The 20,521-nt window shown below is 40.1% G+C and overlaps 1 protein-coding gene across 1 annotated transcript in view; it reads left to right on the plus strand.

Annotated features, from left to right (window-relative positions):
- The first annotated feature begins 3,774 nt into the window (after positions 1-3,774).
- The window catches only part of LOC124261884, a 28,171-nt gene continuing 11,424 nt past the window's right edge, over positions 3,775-20,521 (plus strand). The window contains exons 1-5 of the mRNA XM_046696255.1: positions 3,775-3,941; positions 14,819-14,859; positions 15,524-15,569; positions 19,137-19,241; positions 19,781-19,962. Coding sequence (XP_046552211.1) covers positions 3,851-3,941; positions 14,819-14,859; positions 15,524-15,569; positions 19,137-19,241; positions 19,781-19,962 — 465 coding nt within the window. The 5' untranslated portion in view covers positions 3,775-3,850. The remainder of the gene's footprint in view (positions 3,942-14,818; positions 14,860-15,523; positions 15,570-19,136; positions 19,242-19,780; positions 19,963-20,521) is intronic.

A 20,521-nucleotide genomic window follows, 5' to 3' on the forward strand; every position in this document is an offset into this window, starting at 1 on the left:
AATTCAATTAGGAAGGCGTAGACATATCGTCTGTTGTTCAGTAACAGTCTGAGTTTTTTGGGTGCATGATGTTAAAATAAAGTGATGCAATAAAACTACAAAATCGTTCATGTCAACAAAATAACCAGCACTGCCAAAAACATCAATGTGTTTATCATAGTTCACTGCAGAGCCAGTTGCACTACTCAAGATCCGAGTTAGAATTGGTCTTCAGCAACCAATGCTTGTCGACTAACGAGATCGGGCGGTCAGACTCGCTGACTTGGTTGACACGTGTCATCAAATCCCAATTGTATAGATCGATGCTCATGCTACTAATCACTGGATTGTATGGTCCAGACTGAACTATTTACAGACCACCGCCATATAACTGGAATATTGCTGAGTACGGCGTTAAACAACAAACAAACAAACAAACAAGCAAACAAAGCACTCGATCTTATTGGATACAGTTGTGTAGCTGAGGTTGCTACTGGTTTCTCAGTATGCAGCCGCTTCGCCAGATCGTAGGAAAACATCACATGAGACTGTCAGTTTCATGTCCGCCGGCACTACGATCCGTGCCACTGACAAATGTTGTACATAGGGATGGGTATCACCGTGGGTTGGATTGCTCTCTCGAGACTTTGTTGTAAAGACGGAATAGTGGATATGACAAAGCGATATCACTGATGAGATGAATGGGACGGGGACCGACGGGGGTCGGAAATGACACACGGATAACCCATACGTCAGTATGTTATCGTATTAAAAAGAACGAGTAACTACTTCTGGATATTGTAAACTGACTGACGATATAAAGCATACATCCATGATTGATGGGAGGTCAAATATGACATACACCCAAAATGAGGATGTATTTGATAGGTGTATTACATGCTCGTGAACTTACTGTGGACATTTTAATTTAGATGTTTTTAGACAAAACCATTTTTAGCATTCAAACCCTTTAACCTCCTTTGGCCGGCATGTTGTTTTGTTGTTGTTGTTGTTGTTGTTGTTGCTATTGTTCCTGCTGTTGTTGTTTTATGCTTTCCTTGAGTACACTATAAAGCTCGTTTATATTATCACCTTGGGAAACAAGTATTGTTCAACAACAGTTGTTGTTTTTTTATTTGAACGTTGTCTTTTGAGCACGGACGAATAGCATTATCTCACTCTGTTTTGGGTGGAGACTCTTTTCTAAATTTTGCATATTTATTTTAAAAATTTAATATTTATCACAAACTCCGGCTTTGGAGAAACGGACATTGGAAACAAAAATATTGATCCACAACAGTTTTGTTAATTAAACGTGCTCAACCGTGACACACACACACACACACACACACACACACACACACACACACACACACACACACACACACACACACACACACACACACACACACACACACACACACACACACACCCGTCCTCATACTTTGCATCGTCTAACCGAATCAACGGCAACATGGGCGTCGTATTGATTTCTCTTCGTTGTTATGAAGATAATAGTACCTTTCACACTGGTAGGCATGCGAAGTGATTAGTTTAATAGAGGTACTATCATCTGTACTGCAAGGGAATAAAGGTCAAAATATGACTTCCCAATGGGGATATATGTATTTTATGGTGTTTGACATATTTGTGAACATACCATGGACATTGCTTTTCCATTGTTTCTGGGACCCAGTCATGTTTATGGGTCAAATCAATTTTTCAGCATAAACACATTTAACCCCTTTTGCCGAGCCCAGATTTTTTATTTTTGTTGTTGTTGTTGTTGTATCATGTTTTATGTTTGCCTTGATTAAAATATGAAGTCCGTAAATATGTATCACCATCTCTGGGGGTTTTTTTGTTTTTTTTGAGAAACGGGAATTTTTAAAACAATATTGATCCACAACAGTTATATTTATTGGAACGTTGTCTTCGTAAGCCCACAACCTTCCACACCCAACACCCACCACTCATACTTCGTATTGATTTCTACTTCGTCTGTAATTGCCCCGTTTTGACGAAGATGATAGTACCTTTCACACTGACAGGCAAGCGAAGTGATTAGCTTAATATTGGTACACACATCATGAAGTCAACCCTATCTTTTACTGTTTCATGATGACATATAATTACACCTGTGTAATGCAGCGTTTCACTTTAATCCAAACAGACATGATGGAACGCACTTACTGGATGAAGGCGTAACGATCATGTAGTTTCTCATCAGCACTTTGAAATCAATCAAATGTTTCATTGGACCTAATCAGAAGGGGCGGTGGGGCAGCCTAGTGGTTAAAGCGTTCGCTCGTCACCCCAAAGACCAGGGGTCGATTCCCCACATGGGTACAATGTGTGAAGCTAATTGCTGGTGTTCTTGGCCGTATTGCTGCTTGAATATTGCTAAAGGCGGTGTAATATAAAACTCGCAAACTTAATCATCCCTTTGAAACCGGCCCAATGGTTCATGGCACTTAAGGCTTCAGGGCCCAACTCATAGAATACAACTGAACACATACCGCAGTCTCTGATTATAAGCGCTACACGTACACCGAAGAGCACCAGTTGACCACGTGGTGGTTATGGGATGGTGGGGTTGTGTAGATGTTGAAGCGTTTACTTCATCACCTTGAAGGCCCAGGTTCGAATTCCCTGAAGGGTTCCTTGTGTGAAGCCCACTTCCACCGTCAACGGTCGGTGTTCTTGGGTATTAGCTTGAATATTGCTAAAGGCGGTGTAATATAAAACTCGCAAACTTAATCATCCCTTTGAAACCGGCCCAATGGTTCATGGCACTTAAGGCTTCAGGGCCCAACTCATAGAATACAACTGAACACATACCGCAGTCTCTGATTATAAGCGCTACACGTACACCGAAGAGCACCAGTTGACCACGTGGTGGTTATGGGATGGTGGGGTTGTGTAGATGTTGAAGCGTTTACTTCATCACCTTGAAGGCCCAGGTTCGAATTCCCTGAAGGGTTCCTTGTGTGAAGCCCACTTCCACCGTTAACGGTCGGTGGGGTAGCCTTGTGGGTAAAGCATTCGCTCGTCACGCCGAAGACCCGGGTTCGATTCCTCGCATGGGTACAATGTGTGAAGCGCATTTCTGGAGTCCCCCCATCGTGATATTGCTGGAATATTGCTAAAGGCGACGTAAAATCATACTGAATCACACCACCGTCAAAGTGCAGGATTATTGCTTGAAGCAGAGTAAAACCCTTCTCCCTCGTTGTGAAGCGACGAAGATTCTCAAGTCTCACAAACACATCAGTTGACAATATGTCCCCTAATTTGTTGATAAGATCCCGAGAATGTGTCCTTTTGATGTTTCATGTCACTTGAGTTGAGAATGACCAGAATGTCCAGGTTCCGATTGGTCAGGTTTTAATTGAAACAATGTGTCACTAAATCACACAGCTTGACAAGGAATATTACCCGACAGCGGGTATTCATCTGCCACGTTCGTGTTGACAGTTCCAATGGACGATGGTGCCGTGACATTGAACCATATACTAACATCACAACAGCTAACTAAATATAGCATACTAACAAACCCTTATTGATCCAACACTTTTAGCTTGTATGAGTACCCAAACCATACGCAGTACATTAAATGGAAAGGAATCAGAACCACACAATGACTGGGAGAGCGTCCCCCGAGCGCCAATCACGCACCGTGTTATTCAGGCTTGCTGTTGCTTCGCGATGTCGATATTCCAGCAGTGAATGAAAACGGCTGACGTCGGCATCGATCTGTGACGTCATTGACGATGCTTGGAGACCGAGGGAGTGGGCAGTTGTTCAGAAGCCGCGTTTACCACCAGGAGAAGGACGTGACAGGTTTAGCTCCGCATCTCACTCACACGAAATGCATGCGCATCAGGTCTATAGCTGTGTGTTAGCAGTCGTTTTGGTCGCCGGTACATTTGCGGCACCATTACAGGAGAAACAAGCTAAAGGTGAGCTTTTATGTATTCGGCTTATTGAAACTTTATCAACTTTGACAAACAGGTTTCTAGAGCTTTCTATGTCTTTGATTGATCGATGTTCACATTGATATTACAATTATCACCTGTTCACAATCATGATGATTATGAATACGTTTGACAGTGTTGTCTTTTTTGGGACAGACATTTACCAAATGTGCCTTAAAACTGTTAATAATAACGACGATTATGAATTCGTTAGACAGGGTTAAGAACATTGTCTTTCGGGGGACAGCCATTTACCATATGTGCCTTAAAACTGTTTATGATAAGGATACTTATTAATTCGTTAGACAAGGTTAAGAAAGTTGTCTTTCGGGGGACAGCCATTTACCAAATGTGCCTTAAAACTACATACATCAATTTATTCTCATTCTTCTGTGTTTGTATATACATATGGCCCTGATGATGTAAATTCAACAGGATACCGGTCTAATCCCGTTAGGGCCACCGTGTGGCTGTCACAATTAACCTACAGCAAATAAATCTACATTTAAGGGCATCATTATTCCAAATCCCCATTCTTACTTTACTGACTGTATAATACGTTTGAATTCTGGTTTTGCCAACAAATGTTTTATTCATGTAGAATCGAAGATCACACTATTCGCATCCCCTTTAATAACACCTAACACTCTCGTCAATATGTTCAACTGTATTGTTCTTATCGTCTTCAAGAAACAATGCTCTCATTTAGTTGAAATGCCTCAAAACTGTTTGGATAGACCTTTGCTATTTAGCAAAAGACTGGTGCGATGCTCAAGTGTCAACTCATTTAATGTGGTGAGTCATTTGTTAATAATGAGTTTAATAAGTTATCGCCTGTACGTGTAAAGGTCGTTTGCTCTATACACGTGTAAAAGAAAGTATTCGAGCATATTCAAGACAGTCAACTGTAAAACCATTGCAGGTATCTTGTGATGGAATATCAGTTATGCTTCATGGCTTCCCTGGTATATATAATGCATTATACCTTTAGGATGTAATGAACCCGTCAGCGATAATGACAAAATGAACTACTCGAATTATTCTTTTGAACATTCGGAATCGATATTCGAATAGAAAAATGTACATTTAACACATCTCATGAAAACATCTGCTTTTAAGAAATTGGGGTTTTACAATTTCAAATTAAAAAACAAGCAAGGGCGCAGTCGTCTTTACTTCGAGATAACAGTACTTCGACACAACCGGATTGTATAAGCAGAAACTATATTTCCAAATAAACGACGATTTGAAATCGGGATTTCAGAATTGATTGTTTTTAGAATTAGAAACCATGTAAATCGACGCTTGTTTCTTCGAGATAAACTGCAATTCGACTAAATGGATAAGAAATGAGCACAAAATGCACCGGTTAAGAGGGTGACATTAGGGTAATGCTAATACTTTAAACTACATCATTAATTGAAATTTTACAGCATCTTAAAATGAAAAATCTTGGTCCCAAACAGCCAAATTTACCTCACAGACATTTTCTTTATTCCATTCTGATAAATATATGAAACGGTTCCATCGCGTTAGACACTCGCAACCCGGGACTCGTACATCAATATTGTCTCCGCCCACTCGGTGTATATAAATGTGTTTGGAGTGGGAGAATAATTGCCCTTTTATCGATTTCTCCTAAAAAGAATATTAATATTGGTCTTTTATTGTTTTCGTTAATACAAATGATGCTCTTCTCATAGCATATGGAAACATGATTCCGAGAACAGGAGCCTTCCGACATATGCCAAAATGTCATATTCAGATTTGATGACCCAAGAGACTATCGGTGTTGGTTGCACCAACGAAGCTAATTTCCTTTGCTTAACGCATTGCTTTCGTAAATATGATACACCATATGTTGGCTCACAGAAAGGATAAATGACATCAAATGACATTTACATTATGTTTAATTTACATAATCAGATTTATGGGACACACTTTGTAATTTATCGTGATAATAATGGATTTTCTGAACCATTAGTAATGTCCATTAACTTGACATACTTTGAAACTATAGGTTCACGTTGCCGTTTATGACTTTAGTTTGTCCTTTCTCGTTTGAATGCAGTGAAGGTAATAATTTGTCATAAGAAAATGCATAATTAGTTCACAGTATGTTTAATCCATTCTCAACGTCGTGTTGCGGGTATAAGAACTGAGCAATGATATGCATCGTGAAAATATTCCAAGACATTCCACCCATGAAGAATTGGTCTTCACAACCCATGCTTGTCATAAGAGGCGACTAACGGGATCGGGTGGTCAGGCTGACTGAATTGGATGACACATGTCATCGTATCCCACTTGCGTACATGTAGGTCGATGCGTATGCTGTTGATCACTGGATTGTTTGGTCCAGACTGGATTATTTACAGACCGCCACATATAGCTGGAATATTGCTGAGTGCAGCCTTAAACAACAAACAAACTACATATTTCCATCGAGATATAATAACATTAAAATAAATAAAATAAAACAATGACATGTCAGAAGCGCTGTAATCAGAGAAACACATCATAAGAATGTTTTATTACTTCTGGATTCGCGAACTCCTTGGTGAGTTTTACTGTTCCTTGTTTCATTACATTGTAAACCCCAATTAGGGCTGCCTGGGTGACTGCCACTTCCAACTCAGGCCACCTAGGAGACCTAAACGAGTCTTAACACTACCATGGGACTAAATTCACACCATGTTTCCATTACTGTCAAGCGACACGAGCATATTATGGCATTAAGACTTCCTTAGAGAAGTTCTGCTACCACCGTTGGTCATTCTGAAAACAAAGGTAATTTGGAATTCTTTCACTGTCATGTTCCAACAGATAAAAAGCTCACTATAAATTTGGACTAATGACCTTTTTTTGAATCCCCCAAATGAGTGAAGACAGGCGTCTTTTTTCACGAGGGACAGGAGCTAGTTTGCAATGGTGTAACCTTATTATCGCTAACGGATGGTTGATAACGTTTCCTTTTTCACGTTAGGACTAACAGGAATAAGAAATGGAGATAAATAAAACATGAATTGATTCGTAAGAACCAAAGAGAAAAAAGTTGGTTTGATCATTTCTTTCTAGCCTTTTCTTTTTTCACACCTCAAGGATATCTTTCCAAATACATAATGTCAACACAATTAACGTCATCCTGTCCAAATAGTCACCCCGCCGACAAGTGTGATTAGAGAATTGACGTCTATTTAGAAGCAAAACTAAAAATGGAGGATACCTCCCCCGCACTTTCAGAAATAATGTTGACATTTCACCACTGGAGAAGTCACCGTGTCTGAACAAAAATTACCTCAAACACAGGGCTAGAGCGGTATTGGTCTCCCACACAGAGCAGACGTTGTGCTCCGTCGGCAACCATGAAGGCCTATATCAGGCAGAGGGTGGCGCTATGTCGGCGTCCAGGAACGCCTGCAGCATGCAGACGGTCGCGCTCCCTCATATTGAACGCCGTGGTACTTTCGCAAACTCGCAACTGTTCAATAACTCAAACCTGTCCAAAAATGTCTAAAAACGTGAAGGCCAAGAGTGGAATTGACTGTTGCGGGAAAACAGAAAAGATAAATTTAGTGTTAACCATTTTGGAATGATAAAATTGAATTTGATGAAAAACATACAACTTTTATCGCTGAAAACAGTGACGATGTCTTTGAAACATTTCAACCTTAATGGTCCAAAACACAACTGGTGGAACCCCTTTCAAATACACCAATATATCACCACTGCTTCTTGATTGTTTCATTTTAACAGTCACAAAACATTGATGTAAAGTCACTTTTGGTCGTTTAGCTTCATTATTGCTCTTTGGATAGTAAAGTTATCGAAGTAATAAGATTATCTTCTCTGTCAAACGTATCATGTTTGAATAAAATATTGGCATGGTCGTTTGTGGATGCTGGAAACAGTCTTGCGATTTAATTTTCATCTTCAACTAGTTTTCTAAACATCTCGTAACATTAAATTGCATTTTGATGTTGATGTACGGCTCTGAAAGCCCCATATTCTGTATTTGAAGGATATTTAAGTTTCTAATGACATTAAACATATATGCCCTGACGTTAAAGCTGCATTGGATTCAATAATGGTTATTTGATCCTGAGAAAATCCAAATCTTGGTCATGACTAAATCTAATGATGCACCGACCATCACCACCCTTTTGGCATGCGTCGAGATATGAAATTCACTGCAAAAAAAACTTTTATAAACGTCACATTTTTCCGGGAGGTCTCAGGCCTTCCGGTGCGTAGATCTGCCCTTACATAAAATATTGAGAAACATGAGCACTCAAACCTTGAAAATGTCAGAAGTATTTCTCGGATTACACCGGATAAGCTTGAGGAAAACCTCTACGTGTCAGGAATATTATTCAAGTTTCAATGCCTCCTTTGTCGCAAACTTCAGATCTTGAAGTCTTGGCAGTGTAAATGTCAATGGTTCCATTTGCTGTGAAACTGTTGTTTGTCATCGACAAGCAGACTCATAGCAAGGCTCCAAGAGGATGGCTTAAATTATTCGGCTGGCGGGTATCGATACATGTAACAGTAAGGGGTAAATTCTAGCTGCAGTGATGGTTTTTATTAAATTTCTCCCGGTGAGGAGAAATTACTCTTGCTTTGGAGCCGAGATCTTTAAGAAACTGACTGACTGCCTTTAGCATTTAACAAAGGTCATTTGTTTCGCTGTATATGTTTTCAAACAAGATCATTAATATTTTTATTCAACTGAAATATACATACCTTTTCACGGAAACCGTTAGTATATATGCACACACGGAAGTTTCCATACTTTAATCGTTCATTTTGTTTAAACATACGGCGAGTTGAAAGAGAACCTTGACTTACTCTTATATGTTTATACATATTTATAGGTGAATTAAGCACAATGGGCCTGAAAATATTCAGAATTAGTACCACACTGTATAACGGTGTTCTCGCCTGTGGTAGGATTCTATGCTATGTTGAATAAGAAATTTATTCACGCCAAGCGGTACCAAAACATTGTCCCCGTGTTATATTTTAAAGATATAAACATTGTTCCATAAAAGTAATACGAAGTGCAAACCTGTTTCCAAATCGGAAATCACTGATAAAGGATGACGAAAACAAATATTCTCAACACTCCGGATGTTTTCTTTAGGACTGAACATCAGATTAAATATCACCAGGTGAAATTTGATCACTACATGATACGTAGAGGCCAGTCAATAATTACAGCTAATGTTGAAGTTTACTTGGGGAATTTTGGGTTAGCGTAGACGTACCGAATATAAACACGATTATTTCAACCTTTAATATTTCACAGTGGTATTGTCTCATCATCGATTTCTTTCCACATTGCGGGCGGTGGGGTAGCCCAGTGGTTAAAGTGTTTGCTCGTCACGCTGAGAGGCGGGTTCGATTCCCACATGGGTACAAGGTGTGAAATCCATTTCTAGTGTCCCCAGTCGTGATATTGCTAGAATATTGCTAAAAACGACGTAAAACTAAACTCACACGCCCACTCACTCACTCTTTCCTAGTTGTTTCCGCATGATCGAATATTTTATCTAAGATCTTTGAAGAACAATTATAAATATTATTTGGTAAAAATGTTAAAAACATGTTTTATAGTTAATCTTCTAGAATGGTTGTGACCTTACCTTGATTAATTTGTTTAAATACCTTTCAACATATAGCTGAATATTTTAGATAGATAACGGTAACCATTACTGAAAACAATCGGTTTAGTTCCATGTTGTACGTTTGTGCTGATGTATTATATATCATACTGTCAGTTGGGTGATATTTAGTTCTGTAAGACATGGCCTTGTTCCTACGGGAAAACATCTATTTCATGTAAACCGATATGAATATTCATAATCTTTAACCGATCTTTCCTTAGTCTAAGATCGCATCCCTGTCGAGATAATGGAATCCTTAAATGCCAGCATGTTCAATTAACCGAAGTTCGTCTCATTAAATTTACCTTGGAGATTCCAACCCATCCAATAAGTGGTTCTTCGCAGACCAATCGGTCCCACCGCCTCCGTATTAAGCAGCTTATCTTAAACAATTTCCTGCGTTCGCTGTACGACCTAGTCTGCTTGAATGTTACATTGCCCATAGACAACTCTCCATCACTCTCAGAGAGCTATGGGATAACCATTGTGCAAATGCCAACCCATCTTGGTTCCCATAATAAGCCTTGGCCATTTTCTTCATGTCAGAAACCTTTTAAGACGTGACATTCAGCCAGTGTTTTTCTCGTACCAGCGTCGCGTCCTCTTGGTAAACAAGGATCACAATTAGAGGCTATTTTCCGATACATCCCTTGTTTCAAGCAAGATCGTGTGTTGTGGTTTACAAGAAGATAACAAAAGACAAATCCTTTAGACGTTTCTCTCCTGCTGCGGAGGAGAGTGCAGTGCTAACTGATAACAAACTCTCATTTTGTTTATGTACATACGGATACCTTTTCGCTGGTTTTCTGTTCAGTACATTTTTCTTAACATGAATGGTATTTGACTAAACCAACATGGCACTTACGACTATGACACGAAGACGTGTCGATCGTCAATACCGAAGGATATGTATACTCCTCTATTATACTGTATTGGTGGCATTAAGGCCTAATGGCCAATGTTCATTGTACACCTCCTTCTAAGAAAGACGATTGCAGGTTGCATATTTATCTTCCGAATTCTAGAACGCTGCCAAACGCAGATATCTACTCTGTGTTTCGTGTCTATTAAGGGCAAACAGAATCGTAGTTCCGATGACGTTGGTAAATAAGATCAATAATGGTCACAGTAGCCATAACAAACGATGGCAACAATTAGTGCCTCGTCCTTCGTCGCTTTGACGACCCTCATCAGTCGCACCGAACGACATTAGTCGCGTGGTGAATAGCACTTGAACCGAATGCTATTTCCCCTTGGACAAACGTTATCTTTCAACTAATTGCTCCAAGCGGATTTCAATCATCAAGTAATTGGGTTTTATTTTAGGCACACATCAATACTGTCACCGATACTATTAATAGATTATTTTTTTTAAATCGCTGAGACCATAAAGAGCATCTTCAAAGCAGACATTTTTCTTTCAACAATGTTTTTTTCATGAGACGGGTTTTACATCAAAGGGAGGACAGACTCACATGGGACAATGCAAAACTAAACGCATGAAAGGAAAATCACGGGAGATTTTGAGATAAAATTGATGACAGCTTAGGCGGAAAATTGCGGGGTTTGTTTTCATTTTAAAATGTTTTCCCAGAACCTGCTGATTATTGTCTTAACATCAACAGCATTTTACTTCCGTTTGACAAGCGCTGTCTGTTGAAGTTCAGACAAGCGAGATGAATCGAATTTAGTTCCTTGTACCATTATCTGTCTATTAAGCATCCGTGTTATCCATCCCTCTTCTGCATATGACATCAATGTACAAATGCATTGGTCCATTCATACTTACATATACATTAAATATTTATCTACCGATATATGATCCATTCGTCGATCATGTTTCCATGGAACCATCAACCAATCGAGCTTCATCAACATGCATTGGATCTATCTAATTATCAGTCTAGTTAATTATACATCGTTTTATCGACTTGTTTATATGTTAATTATTTACATGAAAACCTATCCATGGAATCCGTATGGCAATACAGTGAACTCATTTTATATCGAACACGTTTATAACGAACTGACACATATACGAACTGTTTTAACTCCAGACCACTTGGTGTATGTATCAGTCGAAGTACGGTGAAGACGAACTACGGTTAAGACGAGCTGAAATTTGTTATCCCTTTTGGTTCGTTATAGTGAGTGTGTGAGTGATATGGTTTTACGCCGCTTTTAGCAATATTCCAGCAATATCACGGCGGGGGACACCAGAAATGGGCTTCACACATTGTACCCATGTGGGGAATCGAACCCGGGTCTTCGGCGTGACGAGCCAACGCTTTAACCACTAGGCTCCGTTATAACCGTAATTTACTTACTATGTTTACTTGTTTACTGTTGCTGTGTTTACTTGTGTCACTTACACATCAAAGAATGTCACAAGCCTGCAATTACAATTCTGAGCCAAAGCCTTTGACAGTCTTTGTAGGCGGACAGAAGCGAGAAGTACCTCGTAATTATCAGTGTCATACCATCTAACCTCATGCCATGGGATTACTTCACTAATGCAGGATCACAAGAACCTTGAGGAGCATCTCTGTCAAGAAAAACACCTGACCATGGCAAGGGTCTTGTACGCTTGGTTTAGGTCCGCAACCTGACCCACTCGGTCGACAACAACCGCCCACGGTAGCATGAATGTATTCATGACAGGCCACTTGAGCCAAGATCGTGGGAGGAGGTTTAATGCCAGCGGAATCCGTATTGCTCCCTGTCCTCGGCGACACCGCATTAGGCGGAAAATTAGAGTTTTGAATCTCCTGCCTGGAATAACGTCACTGGGGACTGTGTTCGTTGCGGAGACAATGTATATGTTGTTTGTTAAAGGTCAAAGATAATGGTGATGGGATATGGAGGAGTTTGAATGTGTCTCGAACAATAAGACGGCTGGATGTAGAATGTTCTGGACAGGTTGTATAGAAGCCTTTTGAAAGGTTGATACTGGGATGGAGACAGGATGAAGTCCTAGAGTCCCACATGCAGCCTATGTTGTTTTCAGACTGTTTAACGACAGATACACATGCGTGGATATAGGCGGAAAGAATGTTAATCTTGGCAATTCTTCTCAATATGCATAAAACCTTCCTGCTTTGGGTGAAGCACATTTAGAGCCATGCTGAATATTTTCAATATTGGCAGTGCGAGGTTTACCATTAATAATCCATATACTCACTTATAAATTATACAATATTTAATATGAATGCATGCATATACGTCGACCTGAAGATCTGTGCAAATGCAGTCAGTGAGTTTAGTCTAAAGACGCCTTTAGCAATATCCCAGCACTATCACGGCGGGGGACACCAGAATTGGGCTTCACACATTGTACCCCTATAGGGATTCAAACTCGGGTCTTCGGCACGCTGCACCAACGCTTTAACCACTAGGCTACCCCACCACCCATGTTCAAATAGGACCGCTTCCGTGGTGTAGTGTTTGGAGTGTTCATCCGGAGAGCGGAAGGTCGCGGGTTCGATCCCCGACAGCGTCATACCAAAAGACGTTAAAATATGGTACTTGTTGGTCCATGCCTGGCGCTCGGCATTAATGGGTACAACAAGGACTGGTCGGCTTGGAGTCAGTTTAATGTGTTTGAGTGGGGTATTCATGCTTAACTGCGGCATGGTATCTCAGTGAGCTTGCACTGTAAAACCAGCTTAAGTCTAGGCTAGTACAAGCAGCCGCACATACACACGCATCAACGTCGTCACATGACCGAAATAATCTTAAGTGCGACTTTAAACCCCATTTCACCCAACCTCACCTGTTCAAATAGAAGCTAGTTATACAAACCAGTTTGGGTTTATCATTTTATCTGAAATGTCTGTAAATGTTCATCTGTATAATTTATATGGTGGAGTAAACGTCAAAATGATGAATTCTCTTAATGAATTATAAACGTTCAGCGTTACATAGAAGTACTTCGATGCAGGGTTAGAAATTACTGTACACAAAGGCGCATAAATGTATCCTCATTGTCACATTAATTTTATTGATGTACGTCAATGTGGAAGTGATTTACAGGAGCTGTTAGCTGTCCTTCTGACGAGAACCTCTCTGTAAATATCAGAGCCCGTGTCTATGAAGCCATATGTGAAACCCGAGTGATTGGTGTTTGCTGGAACACTATACATGTTTCATAAGCACCCCTACATTAACAGCTTTTATTGTCGGAGTTCAGTATTACCTGGACATCGAGATTATGTTAGAGTGATTGCTTGAACGTTGCGTCATTAGGATTAATGTAGTGTTGACAGCCTGGTGATTGCTTTCGATTTTCAATCTGAAGCTCCACTTCGGCATCCTATTAAGCTTGAAAACCGTTCTTGCTTTACGAAATTGCTTGTTATTTTGTGTGAATTCTTGAAATAGTTTGTTAGTCGACGCTGGCTGGTCTGGAAATAGTCCATTATTCGTAGTTCCTGATTTAGAAATAGCTTCTCATTTTGGGTCTGGTAAATTTGATAATGTTTCTTCCTGGAGAGCGGTTCGATAACCTTGTCGTTTAATTTTAACATACGTTGATAGATGGTAATGCCTGGTGTTCGGTATGAACGGGAAGGATTGATCTGTTTGGAGTCGGTGTACTGTGTTTGAGTGGGGTGGCCATGTTGACCATGTTGCAATATGAAACACACACACACACACACACACACACACACACACACACACACTCACTCACTCACTCACTCACTCACTCACTCACTCACTCACTCACACACACTCACTCACATACACTCACATACACTCACTCACATACACACACATATACATACATACGTACATACATACATACATACATACATACATACATACATACATACATACATACATACATACATACATACATACATACATACATACATACATACATACATACATACATACATACATACATACAATACATATAAATAACACATGCATACATACATACATATAAATAACAAACATAATGTAACATACACGCATACGCGCACGCACACATACGCGCAACACAGACAAGACTTCAGTGCCATTGGTGTTAAGACTGATGATCATTTCACGTCTTCCCTCCTTATTCCATAACCATTACTGTGGTTTGAATAAAGAAAGTATGTTATAACGTATCATTTTTAAATTAATTCTTTTGATCTTTACTTCATGTGTCTGTTTACACTTGATACTGATCCATAATAAATCTCATTTCAGAAAAGAAAGATGTGTCTGAAAATACACCATCAGCGGACAAGGTATGTAAGACTAAAACAAACTCATCAGAAAATGTGGGCGTATTTTCTTAAGCAGCAGAATTTCTGCCTTTTACCAGATATACAATACCAATACAATACAATACAAATTGATATATGTTAGCATTGTTAGTCCACCCGATTAGTTCTGATGTATTCGCTAATAGTCCTCAGAAATACATAGTTTAAAAAAAAATGCTTTTCATGAATATGTTTTCAATGAACTGGTAACACAATCCGAATTATTTTGCAATCATGTTGACAAAAGTATAGTCAAAGAAAGGTAGCTCTTTCATCAACAGTAAGGATAATTGTGACATTTCGAGAACAAACCATAATCCCTGTTATTCTCGGACCAAATATTGAAAACCATGTAAAAAGAAATACTTTTTAAGTAATAACGATAACGAGAAACATTTCAAAGCTTTTCCATACCATATATACCTTCCTGCTTTCAATGCTTATCCACATCAGGATAAGCTTAACGCAAGCATCAAAGCATCACAGATTGGTACTGATTCATAAGCCTATCATGATACAGCAGAAATTGCACGAATGGGATTTCTTATGACAAGAAGGGTTTCGTTTTCTTTATGTGCGTTTGCCTTATGTTTGAATATTTAAAGGCATTCCAGGGTGTTGAATAGTATTATGTTTTCTCTTTTAGGCTGCAGATCAAGAAGCTGAACTCGAAAAATTAGTTGCCCTGGCTGGTGAGTATTCCCTTTGTTAGTGCTGATAGGCCTTCTGAAGCGAAGTGCAAGAAGGCCAATTCGGAACACCAACGAAGGCAGCGTCCTTTCGATTACTTGCCTCAGTGTCATTTCCTGGAATATGTGACCTACAGGCGCGGTAGGCTTTCCTAATCTGTCGCCTCATCGCATCGTTGGTCAGCCTGAATAATTGCTTCACTGTGTGGCTCCAGACGCGCACATCGGAGACGTCCTAATGACTCTACTAAAACATTTCTGAAGACCGGAATGTGTATTGAGCTCCGGTCTTAACACGCCACAGCACTTATGTATTATTCTGAATCCATACCATGGAAATGGCTGTCATGGCGAGACAGTGCCACCACTGGTCTTTATGCTTTGTGTGTGTTTTGGATGGTTAAAACTACTATGGTGAGTGTGTGTGTTGGGTTTTACGCAGCTTGTAGCTCAATTCCAGCGATGGGGACACCATATTGGCTTAAAACTTTGTACCCATGTGGAAAATCGAACCCGGGTCTTCGGCGTGACAAGCAAAGGATGTTACCACTAGCCTTCCCCACCGGCTATACACAATTATATAGACCCGTGGAGATCCGGGGTAGAATTGGTTTTCAGCAACCCATGCTTGTCGTAAGAGGAGACTAACGGGATCGGGTGGCCAGACTCGCTGACTTGGTTGACACATGTCATCGTATCCGAATTGCGTAGATCAATGCTCATGGTTTTGATCACTGGATTGTCTGGTACAGATCGGCGCCATATATCTGGAATATTGCTGAGTGCGGCGTTAAACTCAACCAAACCAAATCAAACCAATGTCCCCAAACCACTGTTATGCTTTGCGAACAAAAACGGTTACAAAAGCAGAATTTATGACAATGTTTGTCTCTTTTTAACTGCCACTCTCATAAAGCATGAATAAAGCCTTGTCAAGCCGTTATGTCATTGTCGATAAGATGAAATCGATGCGTTCTTGACATTACAGTTCGCTTACATGTCAGTTAACAAATGCGAACATTATGCAAGAACAGACTTGCAACAAGCCACGCAAATAAGGTTAGGCCATAGTATCTGATCAATATCGCTCGCAGCTTTAGGTACCTAACACTAGTTCTTTTGATGGTATTCTTGTAGGAAAGAACATAATACCATTTACCCCAAGGAAATTAGACCTTGGTTTTACAGCCGTGGAAATGAGGGCATTTTGTTCCTTTGAAGACTGATGTTCAAACCATTGACGTCATAACACTAATTATTTTATATAACATCCTAAATATACACCCATAACTCTCTTTTAAGTAATCGATAATGCATTTTAGTAGATCGTATGTAATAGGTAAAGTGTATATGGACCCGTGGAAATAACGTTATGATGACAGATGGATTTGTTTAAGTAACTTGGAGGATGCTGCAAAGATAATGTTCCAGCTCACCTGGGCGTCAGATGATCAAATCGCCTACTTCATAGCAAGAAGCGTGAGCCCTGGACATTGACTGAAAAAAATCCTGAAAATTCCAAGTCAAGACAAACGTCCCAATGCAAAGACCCGGGTTGGAATTAGTCTTCAGACAATGCTCTATGTATCAGAGTATCTAAGGGTATCGGGGTGCTAGACTAGCGGACTTGGTAGATACAGGTAATCGTACCCCAATTCCCAAGACCGATGCTTGTGATGCCATTCACTAGTCTGTCAATTCCAGATGATATACCGCCGCATTGTTAGAATTGTTAGAAAAGTGTGGTGTTATACTGCAAACATACTTGGCGTAATGGTGATATAGTTTGCGTATTTACGCAAATTCGCAGCTTGTCGGGAACACCAGCTGACTGTTCCCAAGTTCCCAAATGACCGCACTTAGTCACTCCTTCTGTATCCCGCTCTTCATCAGAAGAGATGCATTAACGATACCCGAGGACCTTCCTTTCTACCTAAGAACACTAATGCTCTTTTACTTCAGAGGCAAAAGTGTTCCAATCAATAAACCAGTTCTCGATTAGTGATAAAATACCTTTCTCTTGTTCCTCTCTCACTCGAGTAAAATGCGATGCTCAGATGTTAAAGTGGAACCTTAGCCTTAGATTGTGGTTTTATCTCGTACGCCACGACCTCACATGCAACGTCAGAAAGAGACGTGATTGAACACTTGGGTCCTGACAAAAGCTATGTCCAAGAAGTTTACACTCCGTGAACACTGAAGAACAATGCCACAAGAAGTTACGCTCTTGTCATCTTTGAAGTTACAATATACAAAAAAGAATGTCTTGATGGGCAATTAAGGAAAATAACTGGTGATACTTGTACTCAGAAATCTGCGTCTAGTTCACGAGAGATAACTAAGTGCCCTTTATGGGTGACGTCAGTAAGTTGTAAATAAACGTATATTCATGTTAATGAGAACTTGCCACCTGAAAACTTTTTTTTCAATTAGGAATGTTTATACAATTATTGATTTCCAGCCGGGCAAATCTCACAAGAATGTGATTTATTTTCTTTCATATTCTTTGTATGATATAATAATAACGTCCTTTAAATTCTTCATTTGGTAAAAGTGTCACATTCAAATCTTAATGACTTTCTGTTATATGAGTAAGAAACCGACACCTCGTTGATACGTAAACCCGGAATGCCAGGCAAATATGGGATAAGGTCTGCATCTTTATACACCGTTGTATCGAAGTGGAAGGGACCAACGTGAATACTTCGAGTTATCCGAGGTTCTACCCGAAATAAGAACACTTTGGAATACGCAGGGACAGGGACCAAACTCTAAATTCAAGACAAGTTTGACTCAACAGTTTTTACTGTTTATATTATTCAGCATTGATTGGAATGTTCAGTGTTCAAGTGTTCAGTGTTCAAATGTCCAGGTTGTGGTACATCTGATAGTTTGAGTGAATTATTGGGCTATGGTACAGCAATTTTCTCTGCAGAGTTGCGTCCCTTAAGCGGGCAAGGATTGAATCCAATATTCGCCGCGAGTAGGATTCTCAGTTCGTCAAAAATAAAATAGCATAGGAGTTGAGCATTAAACTGACGTATGCGAAGTAATAATATATGCATCGTATCAATGATCATATTAATTTTGTTGATCGGTGTGAATTCACAATGGTATGGTTTAATAGGGTTTCACTATGAACATATTTGATTCAAGCTACACAGGTAAACATTGTTGCGTGGAGCCTTGATGTCCCGGACTTGCGGTTGTCTTGAAATATAATATGGGTACTTCATATTCTCTCCTTTTCCATTATTTGCAGTTTGCTCGGTCCTCTGATATTAAGTATTCACGAGTGAGTGAGTGAATTTAGTTTTAGCAATATTTCAGCAATATCACGGCGGGGGACACCAGAAATGGGTTTCATACATTTTACCCATGTGGGGAATCGAACCCGGGTCTTCGGCTTGACGAGCGAACGCTTTAACCACTAGGCCACTCCACCGCCCAGTTTTCACGAAGGTTCCTTCAAATTCGCCAGAATGCGTACGATGTTAGACTGTATTTGATTCCCGAAATGAATGCTACACGTGCCTCGGTCTGGAAGAATGTTGATCTTGACTGTTCCAGGTGCAGAGAGTAAATCCAATAACGTTGCAGTGCACAAGAGTCAAGTATCCCACGTTGAAAACCATAATGGAAAAGAAGTAAAAACCGAGAAAACAGAACAAAAAGGTAGGCTGAACAAAGAACACTGTGTAAATAACAATAAGAACCTAGCGCAGCAGTGACTGGAAGCCATCTTTGTTTCACGTGAATATCACGTGATACATAATCTGCATTCAGTCTTGTCTGTACTGGTATTTTAACGTTTGAATTTGTTTTCAAATCCACGTGTCTGTTAATTTGGTGTAATTTTGTAACACACAAATCTTTAAAACGGTCATATCGTACTTCTGTTTGGCGAACTATATGCGGATGAATCTTGTTGTGCGGTTGATATTGAGTGCATGCAACTCACTACGCCATGGCTGCCCGAGATAGTATGCATGACGCAAACAACGGAATAAGCCGATTGGTCCCGAGTGAAGTTTTCAGTTAAAAATTCAGACTTCACTTTAAGCCAAGCATATAACTCAGCTTGGAAGCTTAACAAGGTATAAAGAGGAAGACAGCCATAGTTTCGTTCTTAATGCAACAAAGTCAACGATCTCATCCTTTAACGAAGATTTGTGTTTGTTGTCAGTTTTGATTAATGGATGTATTTTTTTCAGTTACAGACACAAACACAGGAAAGGTTTTAGCTGACGTCACACAGGAAGTGTCTGAATTAAACGACGATGAAACTGGTGAGCCGCACCAGATTGCCGAGACACACGTTGACATTCCTGACAAAGGTGTTCACGAGACTTTCGTCAAGGAAGAGGTTGAAGATGCTGATGCAGATGCTGAAGAGGTAGGTTCATTGGATTAATGAATGAATGTAGTTTAATGCCTCAGCAATATTCCAGCTATATGGCGGCGGTCTGTAAATCATCGGGTCTGGACCAGACAATCTTGGATCAACACCATAAGAATTGATCTACGCAGGTAGGATACCATGACATGTGTCAACCAAGTCAGCGAGTCTGACTACCCGATCCCGTTAGTTGCCTCTTGCGACAAGCATGGGTTGCTGAAGACCAATTCTAACCCGGATCTTCAGTTACTGGAGGTGTATGTGTCAAACTCACATAGTGCAATGGGAGGAGTTTGTACAAGCGGGTCATTGAGTCGCCACGTGAAGTATTGAGTTAGCCATATAGCCATATAGCCATTTCACGGCAAGGGGACATCAAAATGGGCTTCGCGCCTGAGCTCAAGTCGGGATTTGATCAGGGTCTTCGGCGTGACGAGCCAGCGCTTTAACCACTAGGCTACCCAAGGTGAAGGTCTCAGAGAACGAGTCCTTTGGTGATTGAGTGACTGAGACGTCAATGATAAGGGTGAAGTGCAAAAGTAACGTGAAAGTCCTT

Source organism: Haliotis rubra, unplaced genomic scaffold, assembly GCF_003918875.1.
Source record: "Haliotis rubra isolate DU_JTF1 unplaced genomic scaffold, ASM391887v1 Scf1199, whole genome shotgun sequence".
NCBI lineage: Eukaryota > Metazoa > Mollusca > Gastropoda > Lepetellida > Haliotidae > Haliotis > Haliotis rubra.